The sequence below is a fragment of the Oryzias latipes genome, chromosome 5, assembly GCF_053564925.1.
Source record: "Oryzias latipes strain Hd-rR chromosome 5, Olatipes_Hd-rR_3.1".
In the NCBI taxonomy this organism is placed as follows: Eukaryota; Metazoa; Chordata; class Actinopteri; order Beloniformes; family Adrianichthyidae; genus Oryzias; species Oryzias latipes.
In genome coordinates this window covers 8,162,653-8,184,183 of record NC_136241.1, presented here as the reverse complement: position 1 = coordinate 8,184,183, position 21,531 = coordinate 8,162,653, and the positions used below count along the sequence as shown (strand labels likewise).

Sequence of the window (21,531 nt, the reverse complement as noted above, 5' to 3'; positions counted from 1 at the left end):
AAATGCTTCATCTTAATTTATTCCTGTTGTGAAAAATAAGTGGAAGGGGGAAGATCACAATTTGATCAGCAAATATTTTTTATATGATAAGCTACTAAGGGTTTTAATTATGCTGATAATGGAGAACATTGGCCTAATGAGGCAGAGGACTCCAGAGAGACGCTGAGGCTGAGGACTGTGAAATGAGTCTGATAGGATTGCTATAATTTCACAGTAGATCGTTTGCATATCAAAGAGCAGGAAATGATTGCAGGACAAATCAATAACCTTTTCACGTTCCAAGGAGCGTCTTTCCTCATTCCAATATTTCATCACAGAAGCTCTACTGCACGAGATCCATGCCTGTTCTCCTGATGAGCCCTAATTGAATTAAACATTTATTACAAGCTAAACATTCCTAATCCGTAGGTCTGTGCTTCTGCATGTTCTGAATAAAGGACTCTGTCTTGTTTTGATGGCAGACAGGCAGACAGACAGACACTGCACCCAAAGCTGGTAAAAGTTTAAAAAAGTGGCTTTAGGAGGTTTAGAAAAGAAGGTCATTGCAGATGTGAGTCCTGAGCTCTGACAGTGGGAACTACCCCCCCCCCCCCCCCCCCCACCCTCACCTTGTGCCAAGTGACAGTGGGAGATATTTTTTGTCAGTGCTATTTTTAGCTTGTATGCTTGACAGGACAGCCTGCATGGCTCAATTACCCAGCAGTCCTGGTGACCCCAACCCTACTGTTTGCCGAGATGAAACAATGGTGCACATTCTCTGGTTTGATGAGAGGGCTAACGGAGTGAGACCAACCAAGTGTCCCTCTCTGGATGTTCCCTGAGAGTTTATGGCTCTTTGTTCTCACACCTTTCCTCGCTGTGCTCTCTCGTAACCCCAACCTGTGTAAACCCCACTGCATCCATGCCTCATGATTCCTCATAAATGACAATAAAATGTGATTACACAAATGTCTAGCTGGCTTTTTATTTTGTCTTTCAGCAAAATCCATTGAGATTCTCTCCATCTAATTACTCTGGGGCATGATGACACTGATCCTTTTTCTTGGGCACTCTGTTTGGAATTTCTTTACATGCCAGATTGGTTTATCCTTCCTCTTCCCATTTTTCAAGACAACTATTCAACTCATTACAACTGGGAAATACAGACAAGCACTTTAAAAAATGTATGTTGTTGGGACACTTGATTGATCACCAGCCTCCCAACTCAATTTTACCTCTGCAGGTAGCTCTGGCACACAGACAGGCCGAACTCTTCAACCTTTTTCCGTCCTTGTCCCCAGGTTCCCAGGTGACCATGTTCAAGTAAGCAGAGAGTTGATTTAAGGTTCATAATGACATCAGTTGCAGGCCATCATCTTTCAAGTAAAAAATGGCCCTCAGAGCTCCAAGATTTTTAAACCACGCTGTTACTTTTCACACACAGTGCCGGTGCCATGGGAGGACAGTGACATTGCTATTAGTTTATTGTTCCACCAGACCAGGACCTCTACTGCACCCCTGTTTATGTTTCCGTAATCACCGACTCGCTCACGTGCGCCCCTTAGGCCTGAAATATGTCCTGTCCGAAAGCTCCAGGAACTATTACCAGCGGCCCACTGCTGAGTGTATCAATCACTGACAGGCCACCCCTCTCCCAGATGCACCGCTGTTCTGGTAGCGCTTCCTGCCTACACACATTCTTTTGCTTTCACATAACACACAAATTTGTCTTGTCTCTGTCCCACTGGCCCGTTTCAGACAGCTTAACTGATGTTGTACAGTGAAAGTGTGAGGAACCATTTTAGACGTACACTAACACTGGGAAATTGGAAAGGAGAACGCAGACCTGAGCAGGGCATACTCACTAATCAGGTCAAAGAGACAGACTTTGGGTCAGGCAGGTGAAGGGTGGGTGCAATCAAATTAAAATCAAATCTAAATTCATGAGAATCATAACCCCCCCCCCCCCCCCCCCCCCCCAAAAAAAAAAATAAAGATCATAACAGGTCCTTGTCTGTCCACTTCTACGACCATGAAGTGGTCTTTTCCAGCACATTGTCAACAACAAAACTATATATTATATTATAAGAGTTTACCACCAGACACACAAGTCCTGTGTCAGTAAATGACAACAAATATTTCTGACATGTTTCATTGACTTTTAAAAGCTTTTTTAAATGTTTTTCTCATGCTCATCATTTTGGCGTCAAAATAACTACAATCTGTTTCAGACGAGAAGGTCTAGTGTGACTCTTAAGAAAACAACATGGCTAATCTGAACAACGAATCTGCAAAGCTGCGCTCACACCGTCCGCATCGACTCGTGTTTAAGCGGACATTTTTTAGGGAACGCACATCAACCAGAATTTCACGCTTCCGCGTCCAGAACACTGGTGTTCTCGAATCACTATGCAAATTTTAAGACCGGTCAGGCTGTACGTACAGAACAGGTGCTCACTGATTGTGTGTAGATCACGTCCTTTTCAGAACACGGAGGTGTCAGTCGATGTAAACATGATCACGAAGGTAAAATGAGTAATTGTGCTTTTTCTGCCAGGCTGAAATTCTATAACACCAAGTCATTTTTATATCCGAACAGAGCTGCAAAAAAAAAGCCTGGAGCAAGATTCACCAGATTTGCACCGCTTCCACATTTCATATCAAGCTTCATCCCACTGTAGGTGGAGGACAAGGACAGTAAATACACAAAAGAAAAAGAATCCCCCTCCCTGCATGTCGGTGTGAACACTGCTGGCTGAATGCGCGTTCATGAAACAGTGTATAGTGAACTCCTGAACGCGCTGGCCGGTGTGAACGCAGCATAATAACAACCTGCTATTTAGGGGAAAAAGTTGCTCTCATTCTCTATGAGCAAAAAGATGCTTGCATTAAAGTAACCTTTAAAAATAATGAAATTAAAGTGTTTTCAAAACCATTATCAGTTGTAACCTTGGCATTCGGAGCAGACAGCAATATATGACAATAAACCCTTTGAATCGTGAATCTAGTCATAGCAGTTTACAGCCCCAGAGTTGAACTCGGCCATGTGTGGCACTCTAACAGGGCAGATCAACTCTCCCCTTCCTGCCCAGTGCTAACTGCTAGCAGAATATTACAGATTAGATCTGAGTACTATAGGGCAAAAGCGCTGATGCATGACAAAATTTAGTGATGTGGAAAGCAGAAAGGTCATCAATAACTTCAAACAGTCAAGCAGAAAATGTGCAGATAGAGTGTGGAGTCCTAATCAAAGTGTTGTAACAGCTGTTGGAGACACAGAGTTAGCTGTCAGTGGCTTCAGAGAGCAAAGTTAACAGGTTTGACTCTAAATAACACTACGTGCAGGAAGAATCAAAGCTTTATATTGGTTCTCACCTTAACTTTAAGAAGCATCTTTTAATTATTTTGCACAAAATCCTTAGAAAAAAAAACAAAGCTAATACTAGAAGAATTTCCTTTTTTGAGTTCGGAACATTTTTGTTTGTCACTGAACAGCTCATTGAATATGCTCATGCACTTTATATATGATATATATGGACGGAAGAAACACAAAATATGAGGTAACTTGACAATCCATAAATTCTACACATTATTTCAGCAACTTTACCAGCCCAGCCCAGGCAAAGCAGACACTTGTATCAAAAAGGTAGAAATGCACGCAGATGACAAAGAGTCAAAACATCCGATTCAAAAGATGGGATGCCTCCAAGGTGTTTAATGATAATGAAGGATAAACAGGATGTTCTGAAACTATTGTGAAATCCTCAAAATTACCTGGTCTTATCACTCATAAAATGCTTTGCTCAAGGGTGTGTGAATGTTTGCCAGACATCTGACACACTGCCAATCAGCAGAGCACTCTCACAGCAACAGCAGGCCCCATGCTCGGGACCATGGCAATCACCTGCAAGCAAACAAGTAATTTCATAGCCACCCCGAACAATAACACCACTGTACAAATGATGTTTGTGTTTGCCGATTACCTAAGCACCCTTCAGACCCTCCCACTTTTTATCTTGTTATTTCAAAACTGTTTGCTCTAGCTGGCAATGAATAGTCAATGTCATGCTCTTTACTCTTATGACTCCGATGTCTTTGTCACCAGGGGACCACTCCTTCACAAAACATTTCAGGACAAGTAAAGAAATAAACTTCTTGGACAAACAATAAGTATTTGGTCCTTATATAACAACAGGCAGTTTCACAATGATGAATGCAGTGGACGTTTATGAACAATAGGTGTAATTTTCCTTCAGGTCACAGCTCTGGTACTGAATGTCTATTACAGACTTAAGACAACAAGCCAAATGATGAAGTGTGAATCTCCTCTAATGAGAGTTGAGACATTTTTCAAAAGTCTACAGTATGATGGAACCAGAGTGGAACTGTAGAAATACAACAAGCTGCAGACTTCCATTAATTGAGGGATCAATGCCTCTTAAAAGTCATTCATTCACGGAAGTTTGTGCTGCGAGTGGATGATACCATGAATTGTGTGTTCTTACATACTTCAGGTATGTGCTGTTTCCTTTCATGAAGCAAATATACACAGGTGTTGTGCAACAGAAGTCACAGTAGAAGTGGAAAAACATACCGGTCACTAATACCAGTGTACTGTATTTTCCACACAATGAGGTGCATTTAAAAGCCTTCATTAATTTCAATAAACAGAGCTTCTCATAACTGGATCAGTTATGATTGTACTTAGTGATGTCAGAGTTCCAAACAAGGTTGGGTGTTATCGTAAATACGTAAACCTGGCTAACAAAAAGCGGTGTTTGGTTGGGTTTTTGTAAACGTTAGTAACAAGGTTGGTAGTCAGCATAGTCACAGTAACGTTTGTTTTAGCAATGTCAGTCTGCCTTTTCCGTGATACTAACAAGATTGTAAGCTAGAGAGAGGTACATTGCTAACGCTTCTTACGTGGCTAACGTGTAGCGTGTCACAAACAAGTTCTAGAGTTACTGTGAACGCAGTTACTAAAGTCAGACTGACTTACAAACATATCTCTGACTCTTTTGTACTGCTTAATGCACCTTACAGTTTGGTGTGGCTTATACATGAAATAAGTACAAAAATAGGCAATTTATTGACGGTGCGGCTTATAGTGCGGATAATTTGGTCCTGTTTAGCCTGAATAATTTAAAGGGGCCTATCTTTTATGGTTAACTTGTTCCATCCAATACAAAGATTGGACTGAAAATCAGAGAAACAGATCTAGATTATTTTGAAAACCCAACAAGCTATTGCTAAGAGAAACTGAAGAGAAACTGGATTAAAGTCTGGTTCACTGAATGAAAAGTTAGGAAAATTAGCTGTCTCCATTAAAAAGTACTGTAAAGCATTTTCAATACCTTCCTGAAAGACTAACAGTGCTTAATGGTATTTGGGGACTTTCTTTCTTGGCTTAAACTTTTAAAATTCCATACGTCTGTGTTAAATGCAGCTTGGTTATTTCCAGAGTGAAGCTGCATTATTTGAATACCACATGCAGTGTAAATTTCAACCCAAAGACTGGGTCTTCCTCGTACATGCTTTACTGAAAGTCTTCACAAAAACTACACAAATCGCTAATTCAATAGTCATTTTCCTGAAAATTGTTCTCTTGATTGGAATTACAGTCCTGTTTAGGAAGCAGCTAACATTCTAATAGAGTGGGTACAGTATCTCTATCTGCATCAACGGACCAGCGCCTCTTGAAAAAGTCCACACCGTTTTACCTCAGTGCCCAGCTCTATCAAATCATAACTCTATCAAAATTCTATCAAAGCTCTATCACAGTTCTAATGACAGCTCTATCACAGCTCTTAAATAGCTCTTTCCCAACTCAATCCCAGCCCTATCAAAGCTCTGTCACAATTCAATCACAGCTCTATCACAACCCTATTACAATTTTATTACGGCTCTATCACAGTTCTATCACAGCTTTATTACAGCTCTATTGAGACTCTATTACAGCTCTATCATAGCTCTATTGCAGCACCATCACAGCTCTAATACAGCCCCATCACAACTCTATTAAACCTCTATCACAGCTCTAACAAAGCTCTATCACAGCTCTATTACAGCTGTATCACAGCTGTAATACAGCTAAATCACAATTCTATCACAATTCTATCAAAGCTTTCTGGAAAAAGTCCACACTGTTTTACCTCAGTGCCCAGCTCTATCAAAGCTATATCACTGCTCTATTCCAGCTAAATCATATCTCTACCACACTTTTATCAAAGCTCTATCACAGTTCTATAATAGCTTTATAGCAGCTATATAACAGCTCTATTACAGCTGTGTTACAGCTCTAAAACAGCTTTATCACAGCTCTATCCTAGCCTTATCACCACTCCATCTCAGCTCTATTAGAACTATATATAACAACTCCATTACAGCTCTATCATACCTCTATTTCAGCTCTATCACAACTTGATCACATCTCTATCACAGCTCTGTCCCAGCTCTATCACAACTATATCCCAGCTCTATCAAAACTCTATCACAACTCTATCTAAGCTTTATCCCCACTCCATCAAAGCTTTATCCCAGCTCTATTACAGTTCTATCACAGCTCTACAACAACTTTATTACAGCTCTATAACAACTCTATCATAAACTCTTTCCCAGCTCTATCATATCACTAACCCAGCTTTTTCACTGCTATATTTCAGCTTCATTATAGCTTCATCTCTATTACAGATCATTTACATCTTTTTTACAGTTCTATCACAGCTTTATGCCAGCTCTCTTACAGCTCCATCCAAGCTCCATCCCAGCTCTATAACAGCTAAATCAAAGCTCTAACACAGCTCTATCACAGCTCTGTCACAGCTATATTGAAGCTCTATCTCAACTCTATTACAGATCTTTTACAGCTTTTTTACAGTTCTATCACAACTTTATCCCAGCTCTCTTACAGCTCCATCCAAGCTCCATCCCAGCTCTATAACAACTCTATCAAAGCTCCAAACCCAGCTTTATTACAGCTTTATCCTAGGTGTATTACAGATCTATCACAGTTCTATTACAGCTCTATAACATTTCTATTACAGCTCTATTACAGTTTTATCACTGCTTTATTACAGCTCTATTGTACCTCTATCACAGCTCTTTCAAAACTCTATCATGATTCTTTTACAGCCCTATCACAGTTCTATCACAGCTTATAACAACTCCATTAGGCAAGGCAAAGCAAATTTATTTGTATAGCACAATCCGTACATAAAGCAATTTAAAGTACTGTACAAAACAGATAAATGACCTAAAATCACAATAAATTAAAGTGCAAAGATTAAAAACATAAATATTTATTTTAAATCTTGCTTTACAAGAAAGGAAAGAGAGAATATAATAAAAAAGGGTGCCGATAATCCCCCTTCCGTTTTGAGTCTAGATTTAACCCTTAACACCGGAGAGGCCTGTCTCACAACCTCAGGGAGACTGTTCCAGCTTTTAGCTGGATTAAAAATCAAAACCATGATTCCCCTTGTTTAGCCCCGACTCCGGGCACCCACAGAGGGCCGGTCCCTGAGGTCCCGAGTCCGAGATGTTTCATATGGTGCTAACATGCTGGAGAGTGATGAAAGAACTGACCCTGAGTGAGCGAGTGCAAAGGAAGGCCTGTCTGTCCTGGCTGGATTGTAAGCAGGCCTTGCCTCTGGAGGTTGAGCAGGTGTTGCTGCTGGACCTGCTGGACCTGCAGGAGCTGCTGCTGGAAGGCGAGCTGCTGCGCCGACACCTGCTGCTGGAGACACACAAAGACAGAAAATGTTGCTGTAAATAGATTATGTCTGCAAAAAAAAAAAAGGCTGGCGTCTAGTGGAATTTTGTACAATCTTCATCTAATTAAAAGTTCAGCTTATAAAAGAGCAAGTTTTAAGAACATATTGATGACTAACGATAATAAATGGTGCACACAATAGATTGACTTCATTTTGCAACTTTAAAAAAATTTTTTGTGTAAGGTTTTCTGGAACCACTTTATGGCTTTTTAAAATGCTGCAGGTTTTTGGGTTGTCCTGGCCCATAAAGGGTCATTGAGGGAAGAGGCTGCATCTTATAGGGAGCACAAGTGTGTCTAGCACTTCCCTTGAGGCTCTTACGGATGTGTCAAGGGACATCGGGAAAATGGAATGTACCATTCTTGTGCGGATGGTAAGTGGACATTGTAAAATATTCGTAAGGATAATCACAACAATAAAAGCATATTTAGAAGATAGATGTTTGGTCCAACCAGCAAACGTTTAGCATGGCGAAATCTGCTATAGCTGTTGATGGGGCTCCAACTGTCATAGAACAGCAAAATCAGGAGACTATCATCTAAATTTGCTTTATTACTGTTATGATTATTATTAAGGGCCTGCTCGCTCATATTTTCTTTTAAATCCGTGCGGTCAGTGCTTTTTTCTTCGCTGCAAGGAGGACCCGAAAGAAGACGGGTTAGCATTAGGCTAATGTGTGCTTCAAACATGAGCCGTGGAGGTACTTAAAACTCAGAACGGGCAATGAGCATCTTGGATATAGATATGGAGGAATTAAAACATCCTTTATTTTGTTCTGGACACCACTGGAAACACAAATTCATATGATGGTTTCGCAGATCGTAGCAGCACATCCCCCTTTCGGCGATCGGGAGCTAAGGGTCGCGGGGCTTAGCGGTCCGCTATGCAAAAGCAGCTGCCGGTCGGAAGAAAAAAAGCTTGTCGGGGGGTTCGACGAACCGCGGTGCGTCCGCAGAAGGTGGAAATGCTGCTTCGTAGTCCTGAGAAGCTGTGTACAAATCATCAGAAGTTCACAACCATCACAAAGCCCTCTTCTCTGCCGCTAACACAAAGCTACACTGCTCCTAGCATGTGTCTTTTAGCAGCCGGACACACAGAGATAGCACTGACGTCATCGCCCCGCCTCCCCTCTGGAAATGCTTATTCGAATTGAGATATATGACAGTTTTCGCAGGGTGGATGTTAAAATGAAAATGCAATCCCCTCTTTGCATTTTTGTTTTACTTATGACACAGAATAAGCGGTTTCTAAGTAGAAAATGAAAAAGCATTTTGAAGTATTGCTTTTTAATTTTAATTTTGAGTCATTTGATGCAGTTACATTTTGAAAATGAAAAAGCATTTCTGTTAATCCATTTTAATTGTCAAATTAGACATTTCTAAAGGAATTTTGCTACACATTTACCAGAGAACCTTTTGTAAATGAAATGTCAAATACTATTTACATTATCATTTTAATTAAGTGACAGAATAAGCTATGTTGAAGGAGAAAATAAAAAAGCATTTTGTCGAATTCCTTTTTCATTTTAATTTTAGTCAACAAATTTAGCTTCATTTTGAAAATAAAAAAGCATTTCTGGTTTTGACTTTTATTTTTAATTATGCTACAGAGTCGCTTCCATACCCATGTCCATCCATAAGGACAGTTATGATTAAGATGTCAGGTAAATAGACATCCATCTCCCTCTTTTGAACAAACACAACAAAACGCTAAGGAGCACATAACAAACAATGAGAAAACATAGTGAAAGACAGATAACATGAGCCTCACATGTTGAACTGTAGCCATTCATAAACAACTACATGTGACTTAAAGTGTTTAATAACCAGCCCAGCAGGTTCTCACTGCTGAGCTGAGGGGAGGTTGTTGCCTGACTTCTAGATATGTCTGTTGAACTGATCATTTTGTCTATTCATACTGAGAAACTTGTGAAAAGTGAAAACTTTGAAACAAAGAACTAGAAGTGCTACGAGGGGAGAGCCAAAATAATAACAAGCAGAAACAGATCTACTATCTTTGAGGTCCCAATGACACTAGAGATTGTAACAGAAAAAACTTTTAATAGTCTGATCGCATTTTATGTTTATAAGAAAACAAAGTTAGTTGTCAAGCTGAGGATAGAAGGCAGCACTAACAGCAGGGTTGTGGCTGTCAAGCTGTGTGCCGCACCCCTTTACTAAACACAGGATACACCAGTTTGTTTATTTCTCACAACTGAATGCGTACACATACAGAAAGGTTGGGGCACCGCGGCAGTCAGATCATTTGTTGGCAGCTCTGAAACCGCTGAAACAGCCTGATAAAGCAGGTTCTCTCCACCCACCCCGGCTCTCGCAGCCTTCCTGTCCTTACCCCCCCCCACACACACACACAAAGACAGACACACACACCCAGCTGGCTGCTGGACTAAAAAGGCATCGGTCAAATACAGCGAGCAGGCCACTCTTATTGTGGGAGAAAGGTCTTTGGAGACGGCAGTGGTGGGTGATACCGGAGGAATAAGCGAGTTTGTTCAAGCAGACAGGTTTCCAGTCGGGACACAAGGAGCTCTGGATCTTCTGTGATCAGTAATTCATTCAGTGATGTCTGTGCAACTTGGCTCCTTTTATCAGCCTCTGTGAAGCAGATCGCATCTTTAGATGTTCTTTGTTCTTTGGTAAAGATAATTGTTCTTTGGGGGTGGGGGTTCCAGAGGAACAATGTCTTCCGACAAAATGCTAAATAAACGTTGTGAGTCTTTTTAGGAAAAAAAAAAGAAAGACGGAGAGCTGTGAATGAACTGAACCGACTCTCTTTAAGTTTTTCTCTCTGCAGGTCTCATCAGCTGACAGCATCTCCTGTGCCCTCTCAGCATGCAGACACAATACAAGCCCCAGACCCAAAAGTCCAAATAAGAAGTTGACAAGAAGCAGCGTGAGGGAAAAATACAGTCCTTGACAGATAAAAAGTGGAAGGCCTTTATTGTCAAGTTTCAAATATAAAGTTAAACTAAATTTTGATGTCTTTAAAATAAAAGAGGCACAAAGCAACCACAGGGGGGTATTGTCTAGCAGCCACAGGGGAGTCGCTGCATAATTTTTTTCTGTCTTTTGATGGCTGCTGGAAACCCGAGTGAAAGAGCAGCGCGATGGGAAGAGAAAGAAAACACAGGCAGAGGGGGAGAACCTCTTGAGGCTGCATCTATTTCCTGTGATCATACAGAATATGCCTCAAACGTAGATTTCTTTTATTCTCAGGCTCCATTCAACTGATCAATTGCACGTCCTTGTTCCCCTATCAGCCCCCCACCCCCACCCCCTTTTCTTGGTCCTCCAGTGTTTACATCAGATGTGAATTGGTGACAAGGCCTGTCTGAGGCCGCGGAGCTCGGCTGTCACATTGATTTATGGGAGCATCACACCACAAACTTGTCCAAACTGAAGCCCGCAGTTCATTAATTAGGGAGCTGCAACTTTGAAGTTGGAAGTTTCGACAGCGCACGGGCATGTGTGAGCGTGAGCGCGCGTCTGCCTGCAACGCTACGCTTTTATTTTCTGTTTCCTCCGCTCTGCAAACATGAAGGTTCCCAGATGGTCATCAGATTTACGACTTTACAAAAATGATTCGCTTTGTCCGCAAAGAGCCAGTATCATCCATGAAACAAACAAAACCCTTCTGTAGTACAGACTAAAAGAAAGCAGCAAATATGATGAAGAAAACACAAAGCTGTTAGTGCTCCCTCCTTTATCACAATCATATGCCTCTTTTCCTTTGCTAGTTCTGGGAAAATCCCCTTAGATTGAGATCCTTAGAGTTTCTGCCTCTCTCTATCATTGTGTCCTCAAGGGGGGGGGGGGGGGGTAAGTCAGGTTTCTGCTGCACGAATAAGGGGCAAAAGGAAGAGCGAATTTCAGGCATAGAATCAGTCAGTTACAGCTGCTCATCAAACAAACCAGATTCACTCATTAGAAGTGTGTCACATTAACCAGAATCTAAAGCAGGCAGAGCTGAATGAGACGGCACACATGCCCTCCGTCCTCTGTCCGACCAACCTTTGGTACCGGCTCTACACGGCCGCCTACCTCTTTCGTGTGCTTGCTGCCTGCATGCTGCTGCTGTAGAAGCTGGAGGTGGAGTTGTTCCTGCTGTTTCTTGTAAAACTCTTGAAGCTGCTGCTGCAGGGGAAACATAAAGGCAACACACAAGTCAGAGTGTGCCAGGCAAAGCTTCACTTCTAAAATCAAAAAGCAGACAGCACGGTCCTCCTGTGATGATTGATGTGAGCTACCTGCTGCAACATGAGGGCCTGCTGCTGCTGGAGGAGAACCTGGAGCTGTTGAGGGCTCAGGACCTGCTGCTGAAGAATCTGCTGCATTTGCTGTGGGGTTATCACTTGAGGTGTCATCATAGCCACTGACACTGGAATCTACAGAAGGGAACAGCAATCAGACAAAAACAAACCAACATAAAGTTTAGCAAAATATACAATTTTATAGAAATGATTTTTTATCCCACCATGCTCAAAAAGCCCTGTAAATACCACACTGCATTTCATTTAAATGAAAATATGGATGATCCCCGACGGCTGAACTCAGAGGCAAATCTTCAAACCTGCATTTCCATTAACCACTAAAACTGAATGCTCTCGATTTGTAAAAATTTGAAGGGAAGACTCACACAGAAGACTATTACATCATTCAGTAATGAGGACTGACATTTAGTCGATGAGAACTTCAGCTTTTCCGCTTCAAAGCAAGCTTCAGGTTCTTTATTGTAATGGAATACAAGTGACAAAACCATATTAAAACTGGAAAAGACGTTATTGTGGCTCATGCAGATGGTGTGAACTATTTACTGATTCAATATTCCAGTGGTTTTATTTAAAAAAATGCAAAAATGGAGCTGGATGTGCTTGTTTGTCTGAAACACAACGACAAAATGCAGCAAGTAAATGAGAGAAATGACTATTTACATTTCTGCAGACTTTATTGGCTGAGACATATTATTATTATTATTATTATTTGAATTCCAAACTAAATTAGACATTTAGAATAAGCTTAAATTCTCCATCATTTTCTTTGTGTATTATTTACACAACTACCAAGATGGCCATCCTTTACAGCAGGGGTGTCACACTCAATCGCACTGGGGGCCAAAATCCAGAACACATGGTCACAGGATCAGCGTTTGTCAAACTTTTAAACTTTTTAAAACATAACTTTGGTGAACATAACTACTAATATAAACAGACAGGAATTTTATTCAGGATTAAATCCTTTTAAACCTTAAATGACAAATAATATTTTTCTCTCCATAAAAAGAAATGCTGTCAAAATTATACACATTAAAAATATGAACATGCTGCATAACAGAACAGAAGCAAATGAATGACCAAATAAATGAATGAATGATCAAATAAATCAATCAAATGAATCCATTTTCTTTACTCTTGTGTCATTTTATCAGTGCTGGACTCCTGGGTGTTTGTGTGAGGTTCTGTGTGTGTCTTTGTGAAACGTATCCGAGTGGTTTGAGTTGTAAGATCTCTTTTTGTGATTTTTTTTTTATAAACGTAAATCAAATAACTAAATTACTTAAGATTACTCCGAAAATATTTAGTGTTTTCCTAATTTAGTGCAGAACCAACAGTAAAAACCCTCAAAAAACGTCTATGCATTCATAAACAAATGATGTAATATTTATGTATTCATATCTGAAAAAGCTGTTTTCCTGCTGACATCACCTTCTGTCTTTTCAGTGCAGCTTCATTTCAGATACAAACACCAAATAAACAACAAACGTAAAATACATATTATATGGAACTTGGAGACATGTATTAAAAATGTCTACAATGTTAAAACATTAATAAAGAATAACATCATTAGCATGTGCTGAGTACACTAAAGACATGCGATCAACCCAGTTTATTAGGCATTGCGCAATTGAGGCTGCGCTCTGTGCGCCTTTCCACCTGGCAGGCGTAAAGGAAAACAGTGATCTAAAAAACTCAGTGACTTTGAGGATAATTAATCAAAAATCCTTCATCTGGGCAATGTCTGAATGCCTTTACTCACTACATAGTCTTCTATATAGGGCCATAATGTAATGCTGCCCGAATCAACAATTCGATTGCTCTAGAAATGTCCCAGAAGTCTCTGCAAAAAAACAGTGTGCATCAATGCTCACTTGATTGGCGAATATGGACTACAACGCTGGATTTAAATTTATTTTTGAATAAACCATCAACGTTATCATCATCAGAACACAGTGTATTCATGAATAGTCATCATAAACGCTGATATCTATGAGATTTTCAGTTTGTGAAATCAGTGATGTCATATTTGCAGTAAAGAAAAAAAGTAGCAAGTATGGTGTCCAAATTGCTTTTACAATCCAGGGCACTAGATAGTTCTGCACTGTATGGTTTTTTAGTAGTTAGCTAGTGGGGGAGGGAACTCGAACACAGACCCAAATCACATCCTGGTAAAATAGAGGGTTAAAAAAAATCTGTAGTTAATTTGTTACCAGAAACAAACGCCGGGCCACTCATACCAACATTACAAAATGATCTTGAGGGCCGCATGTAGTGACATGTAGGGCCGGATGTGGCCCACAGGCCTTGACTTTGACACATTTGCTTAAAAGTGACGCCCGAAAAATACAATGAAAGCTCGGATGATCTGCATTTGCTTGAACATATTTGAGTAACGTTTGTTTGATTTATGAGAAATATGTCACACCTGAGGACCAGAGAGACTACTCTGGCTCGTGCACAACAATGTGTGCAGGAAGATCTCTCATTAGAAATGCTGTCATTAGCGGTCTGTTGTTCTGAAGGTACAGAGGCGGGAGGAGGAGGAGCCACGCTGAAGAATTCGCAGACCTTTAACTAACTCCCTGAAGAAAGGTGTGAGTGCATGACTCCTCAAAACAAGTGATTTGTTGTGACACTGAAGAACCCCCCCAGTTGTCAGGCTGCCTTAATTGCTCTGGTGACATAAGGGACTGAGAGCGCAGTTGGCTGTTGCTGCTTACTGCCATGATGTGTGATACCATTAAGGGCCCCTTTGCTTGACATTTCAATGACAAACAGCAACTCAGATGCGCCCGATGCTGATGTGTAAATGTGAGCCTGCCGGGTCCGTGCGAATGTGAGGCGGGATTTTAAACGTTTATCTCCACTCTTTGAATGCTTTAAGCTCTTTCAGATGGAGTTTAGCTGTTGAAGATCTTTGTCGGCTTATTTAACGCACCCTTCGTGCACATGACCTCTCTCACTGTCTTTATAATGGGCATTTTGGAGGGAAAAGCAGTAGAAAGGGCAGATATGTGACACCGGACATTGTTGATTTGATGCTTGTAGTTAACTTTAGTGAGATATGGCTGGTTACACTTAAAAAGGTTTAGCCCCACCCACTACAGGCAGGTTTCTCAGTTCTCCCAACACTGAGCATAAGAACGAGAAGCAAAGTCCAATTTAGTAATTATTTTTGGTCTGGACTTAAGCACATGATCTGTCCTGGCATTTGCCTTCTTCATACTTTTTACAGTCCAATTTTCTTCTTTATCCACTGAAATCCTTTTTTTCTTTCGGGAGCGTCATTAACCCGCTTCAGCCTGCTGACATGCGTTCTACACATGAATGAATGCAGGCGCTGCATACTGCACACATAGATAAAGCAGCAGCCGCCTGTCTGCTGCACTTTTACTGTTTGATGCCACGGCCCAACAGTCACGCTTCCGTTTCTACATGTATGTAAATGCTGTGATCTGTGTCATATTTTCAGCGGAATTACTCCTTCATAGTGCATTACACAGTTTGATAGCAGAAGATGGAGAACAAACTTTAAGTTAATGCTGAAGCTTTATTTTATTAGGCCCATCTGGGTAGCTGTCAATTTCATTATAAATGACTCAGAGAGTTGCTTTGATGTAATGCTCTTCAGTCTTTTACCTGAGGTGTTTATCCCATCAGGGTTTCACACTTGTCAGGAGTGTCTGGTTAGCAGTGACTACACACAGAAGCTTCCTCTCTGCTCAGAAGCTATTACACATCCTCATTTTATTACCCATTACTACTGAGGTCATTAGCAGCAAGAGGGATTGTACGCTTTTTAACCTATTGATCAGTGTAACTAGGACCATTTAATCCTGTGCTGAAGGAGGGAAAGTCTCCCTGAGACCGGGTCTCCTGAGTTGAAGGGCAGCAGGAGCATTTTAGCGGAAAAATATGGTTCCAGTCACTCTAGTGTGCCCATTTACCACACAGGATGCCAGTCGCCATTTAGAGCACTCCCTTACCTACAGGATAACATCGAGACTCTGGATGATCCCAAAAATATGTCAGCATTTGAAGATGGTCTCACAGGGGACTTGTAGTGAGCTAATAACTGGAGGGATCCACTGAGCCCAGCTCTATCTGTTCCACCATTACGAGGGTGTGAAAGAGAGGACATTCTGAGGAGGCCTTAAATAGCTGACGTTTATGAATTTTATAAAGGTTAGGGTTTCTCCAGGTGCCTCTCATACATAAACATTCAGAGCTGGAACATTCTTTCACAGCTGCAGAGACACTGGAGGCAAAACATGCCAGCACGGGCAGGTTGGCCAAACACACACACGCACACACACACACACACACACACGCACAGGGCAAACCAAACCGTCTCTTATGGTTGAAGCACACACGCAGTCCCTTCAGTGAAAGAACTAATACACAGAAAACCGGAATACTTCATAGAATGAAAAGGTATCAATGATGTTTTACATGAAAACAATAAAAATGGTGAATTGTCCATGGTGCACTCCGCCTTCGGACGGGCTACAGTAATCCTGTGACCCCAAACAGAACGGGTACAAAAAAAGATGGATGGCTTTTAAAATGCCTTTTGCATTTTCCCCCTAAATTCAGTTTTCTTTTTCAATGCATGTGCAAACAGATGCAGGTCAGAAATCGTTTTTTTTTTGACACTACGTTGTTAAATTCTCAATAAGACACTCTAATGAGGAAACACAAAAAAAAGAAAAAGGACAGACAGTCCGAGTAAATAGAATTGTTTTCACAGTCTTCCATCCTATCCATCTGTACACCGAGGCAAATGAGAAAAAAACTGGAAAAAGGGGCAAAGTGAATGTCTGAGAGAGAGGCCCCGTCATTCACCGCCGCACAAACCGAGCTGCACCGAGCGGAATAAAAAAGGAATTATCAAATTTTCATTTGTGCACCCTGGGGTCATCTTGTTTTCCGGGGGCATCAAATGGAATGGAGAAGTAGAAAAAAAAGAAAAAAAAATCCCCAAAGAAATCCCAGAGACCGGTCCGTTTGAAGCTGCTGTGTTACCTTGGCCTACTGTGGCGCCAAGAAACAACTTCCCATCCCGACAATGATCTCCGCATGAAAATGTGGCAGAACTGAGGATGTTACGGGAGCTGTTCTACGTAAGCCATGTGTGAACATAATTAGTTGCCAACATGTTGGAAGGATTAATTTTCCTTTCCCTATTCAGGTTGATTGAAGACTGTGGGGGGTGGGGAGCATTTCCCCCCCCAAAAAATGTTCCCTCTCAGCCTTTAAATGTGGTCACGGCAACAACCGAAAAGATGATATTATAACTGTAAACCAACAGAACCGCATTCAGGAAAACAACAACGAAAATGAAAAAAAAAAGACAAACACAACATTTAGGATGACGACTAATTCCACATCTTTGGTCCAGAACAATTCCGTTCTCGTCATCCCCAATCAAGTCCTTTCAAAAATATTTACAGCTTAGGAAAACGGGATAACCTCAAACAGATTCGGTCTCTTTCCACTCGCTTGACATTGTCGGGAAGTGGAAGTGTGTGAAAGCAGGAAAGCAGCAGATTTTCCACCACTGAAAAAACACAAGTTCAAATTGCGATTTAATTAAGTCCACAATTATAAATAAACTGCTTTTCCCTGGAGCTCCATCTGCCTCCATCAGGTTTAAACAAAGCAAATTTGGGAAGATTTTAGCCCAACAATAACAGTTAATTGGAGATCTAGATTTTCACAGTAAAGGATGCTGTGGGCTGAGGGGTCGGCACACAGGACAGCCTCCTTTCTGCCGCTTCAGCGGACACACTGAACACAGAGTTGTCTCAACTACTGCGGCGTCACACAGAACACTGGGGTCATAGACTCCTGATATCTGGTAAAAGTTGACCGCACAACAAAATAATAACTAAAGTAAAACGCTAATTAAATGTGTAGAGAAATAAAGTCGATTCTTCATAAATGTCATATCAAAAAAATCAGTCCATTTCATTTTCAGCTGTAAGCCACACCTCAGTGAAGGAACCTTTTAGTTTGGCAAGCTTTCCAACTATTTTTGCCACACTCCAGCGCTCGCTGTCTTCCCCTTTGCCGTGCTCATCTCAGATTCCCCGCCGGTGTGAACGGCAGTCCACAGTTCACCGGTTCCACGCAACGCTGCACGTTTTCTGCAGTGAGTTGAGATTTAATTAAGATCACGGCTTTAAAATCCATTTCAAATGAAATCGAAGTCAAAAGACAATGGCTGACACATCCTCGTACAAACTGCTTCTATTCTCTGCACACCAGCAACGCACAGCTAATCCTTGTCTCCAAGACGCAGACGAGAAACACAAATTACTGGAGGTTGCCTCTTTACTTGTTAAACGCTGTGGTGATGTGCGACCGATGCAGAGTGGAGAGGCAATTTGTTTTAACGGTGTAAGCAGAGGCTTTCCAGCTGAAACAGATTCAAAATGTGATCATCTCTATTTCCTGACAAATCTCTTTAGGTAACATGTCCATACGCTTTTCACTGCTTTGAAAACATTTACGTCTTGACAAACATGAGGGATGGAAAAATCTTCTCCCTTATTAACAGAGCAACCTGTAATCTCATCGTTTGTACAGCAACAACCTTTTTTTTTCTTTTGACATCTCAATCTTCCAGTGTCCAACAAACACTCACACTTCATGCAGTAATGATGCCTCTAAAAAAAGAGAATGCCAGTTGTTTTAAAGTAAAATCTGGGAATACCACCAGAGCCAAACTACTTCCCAGCTCTCTGCATTCCGCCCGTCCGCTCCAGCAGAGAGCATTCCTGTAAAGTGCATCCCAGTGAGCCCGGGTCCTCCGCAGGCTGACCCCCATGTCCCCCTCTCTGGGTATGCAGCTAATATCTGGTCGTGATTTAGAAATGACAGGTGATAGCAGCTCCACGCTTTGACAGGCCACTGCACAAATAACGCTCCTGCCTGAAAGGGCTAATGCACTACTAATGAACAATAAATCAACTTTGATTACAAACTGTCAGGCCAATCAGCTCGCACTCCAGCTCCACCAAACTGCGAGTGCTGGCTGCACAGCTGCACGGCATTATGTTGAAGCCGGGCCCGTTTAGGTGCTGCTTTCACGCAGTGCATCTCCTTTGGGTCTGGCTCTCACTCTCAGCACTGACAGAACATGCTGAAACATGCACATCAGCGAAATAGTAAGTTGAAAGAACAAGTAAAGGAATCAACATGTTTTATTTGTGAAAAGTGAAACTTCTGTGGTTTTTTGTGCCAGAAGTTTCACTAATTTAATTTAGAAAATCCCCAAAATCTAAACTAACCTAAACAAAGACTTCAACTTTACAAAGTGAGTAAAAGATGGCAAAAGAATTTTCCAGCAAGAAGTAATCCACTGTGGAAGATCAACTGTAAAGTAGACACACGGGCCCATCACCAAGATCAGATCCTCTAACTCTAAAAGAAAGACAGGAGTAGGAACATCTGGAGTGATGCTATCAAACATGGAGCTGGTTCAGACTCTTTAAATCCACTAAGACTGAGAACTACAGCAAAATATCACCTGAAAGTGAAGACCTCCTTTCCAGAACTAACAAAAGCAACGCTGTGGAAAATGTCTAAATATTTACAACTTTACCCTCGTCACAACCTCAACACAAGAGTGACACAACTTTCCCATTTTTACAGTGTCAGATCTAAATGAGCTAAAGCAACTCTGCCTTATCACAGAAACTTGGTGAAAAAGCTCCACTCGGGTTAAAAAAAGTCTTGTTGGTTTGCCGTTAAAAATGTTAAGTTCTTACAACAAACGAGAGCACAAGAAACAGATAAAAGAAAGAAATGTTGACACCAAAACATTCAGATACAGTTTCTACACACGACTTCATGCCACACTAATAATGTACATGACATTCTTTACCAATGCCTGAAAACTGTCAACACTTTAGTGACAAAGCAAACCCTAGATAATGGCTTCTCCAACACAAACCGTGTGCCATAAACACAGCAGTTCAAGTGTTAGAAGATCCACAACAGGAAAAACCAAAGCCGTTTTTTCCTGCTCAAATTAAAATGTCAAGTTTTTTTTCTTCTAAAACAAGAAAACAAGCAAAATCACAGAAATCAATCATATTGACAAACCTGACAAACTCCATTTAGCTGGCAGGGTAAACAGAGTGCCGGGCCACGCGGCGTGGAGTGAAGCAGAGCGGAGAGTAGAGCAGCAAGAGAAAGAGAGAAAGTGAAGGCGTGGGGGAGCGAGCGGCGGGGCACGCGGGCTGAAGAGGCGCTGTGGCGCTGCAGAGTATCCAGCCTTCCTCAGGATACAGACAGATTGCACACACAAGGTTGTTCCCCCGGCTGACAAGATACAAAACTATCCAATCAACCACGCCCTTCTCCACCAATCACAACCAACCCTCTAGACATAATCAATTCAAACACAATAGGGACTCGCAGGCCGGGTTGCAGGTGAAACACTGGCTTTGTGTGGGGGCCTCTATAAAAAAAAGGCAGTTGACGGCTGTTAACCTTCTGACCCATGAGGGGACTCTGTCCGAGCACCAGAAACAATGGGAGCTGAAAGAAAGGAGAGCCTTTAATTAAACAACAGAAGAGTACATACAGCTATCCAGCTGAAAGAAAGGAGAGCGGCCTCAATGACAGGCTTTTCCGGGCTATTAAGTAGTTCTGTTTGCGCTGACAAAACACTAACGAAACTCTCTGCAGCCCTCGCAGGACTTTTATATTTTAATGCTTTTTTAGTTTCTAAAACATAGAAAAGGATGACTCCTCTTTGCCAGTCGAACCTTCAGACATGCTGATTTGTTTGCAGTCAGACTGCAACTAGTAGTGATGTAAAAAAGGCAAGCTGGAGCAATCAAAGCCCCAAACACAGCAATATTTAATAATATTTTTCTAATTTCTTCCTAAAATTAATCTAATCTAAAAATGAAGTTGAACAAATTATTTATCATTAAAGATATTATAAGGGAGCTGTTATGACATCAGCAGACACTCTGAAAGGCAAATTCAGGAAAGGAGAAAGTCAAACATATGATCCTGCCCCCTACTGGAGATCCAAAGGAACTCACCAAGCAAGACTGAGCAGCACGCAACGCCACTTCCTCTATAACGTATATGTTTTGTTTTCACACAGAAAGCAGTGTGCTGCTTTCTTTGAATTGTTCCCTCTATCGTAATCTATCGGATTAACAGCTGTAAACCCCTGGCTGAGGATGATGGGATGTCCACTCCAGTTCACAAACGCGCTGGTGAAAAATAAGCAAAGCCCCTGCTCTCATCTGCTAATAACTAACAACCAGCTCTAACAAGACATTCTGACCCACATGCATTATTGACTGCTACACCTCAGGTGTCAAGACTGACAATTCCAATACATTTGATAGTGAATAATGAAGCAGAAAAAAAAGGACTTTTATTTTCTATCTGACAAGCTCAGGACAGCTCATGTGAAAGACAATGACAGGCATGCACCTACATGTACGGGCACAC

The 21,531-nt window shown here is 41.4% G+C and overlaps 1 protein-coding gene across 44 annotated transcripts in view; it reads right to left on the bottom strand.

Annotated features, from left to right (window-relative positions):
• foxp1b (forkhead box P1b) overlaps positions 1-21,531 on the bottom strand; it is a 206,541-nt gene that overhangs the window by 28,700 nt on the left and 156,310 nt on the right. For 23 of the 44 annotated variants that reach the window (XM_078946975.1, XM_078946970.1, XM_078946995.1 and 20 more), the window contains 3 exons: positions 12,019-12,156; positions 11,813-11,905; positions 7,564-7,714 (listed from right to left, as the gene is read on the bottom strand). In XM_078946975.1, the coding sequence (XP_078803101.1) occupies positions 7,564-7,714; positions 11,813-11,905; positions 12,019-12,156 (382 nt within the window). Of the gene's footprint in view, positions 1-7,563; positions 7,715-11,812; positions 11,906-12,018; positions 12,157-20,157; positions 20,370-21,531 lie in introns of those variants that run through there. The other 21 variants (XM_078946976.1, XM_078946972.1, XM_078946979.1 and 18 more) reach the window with 10 other exon arrangements.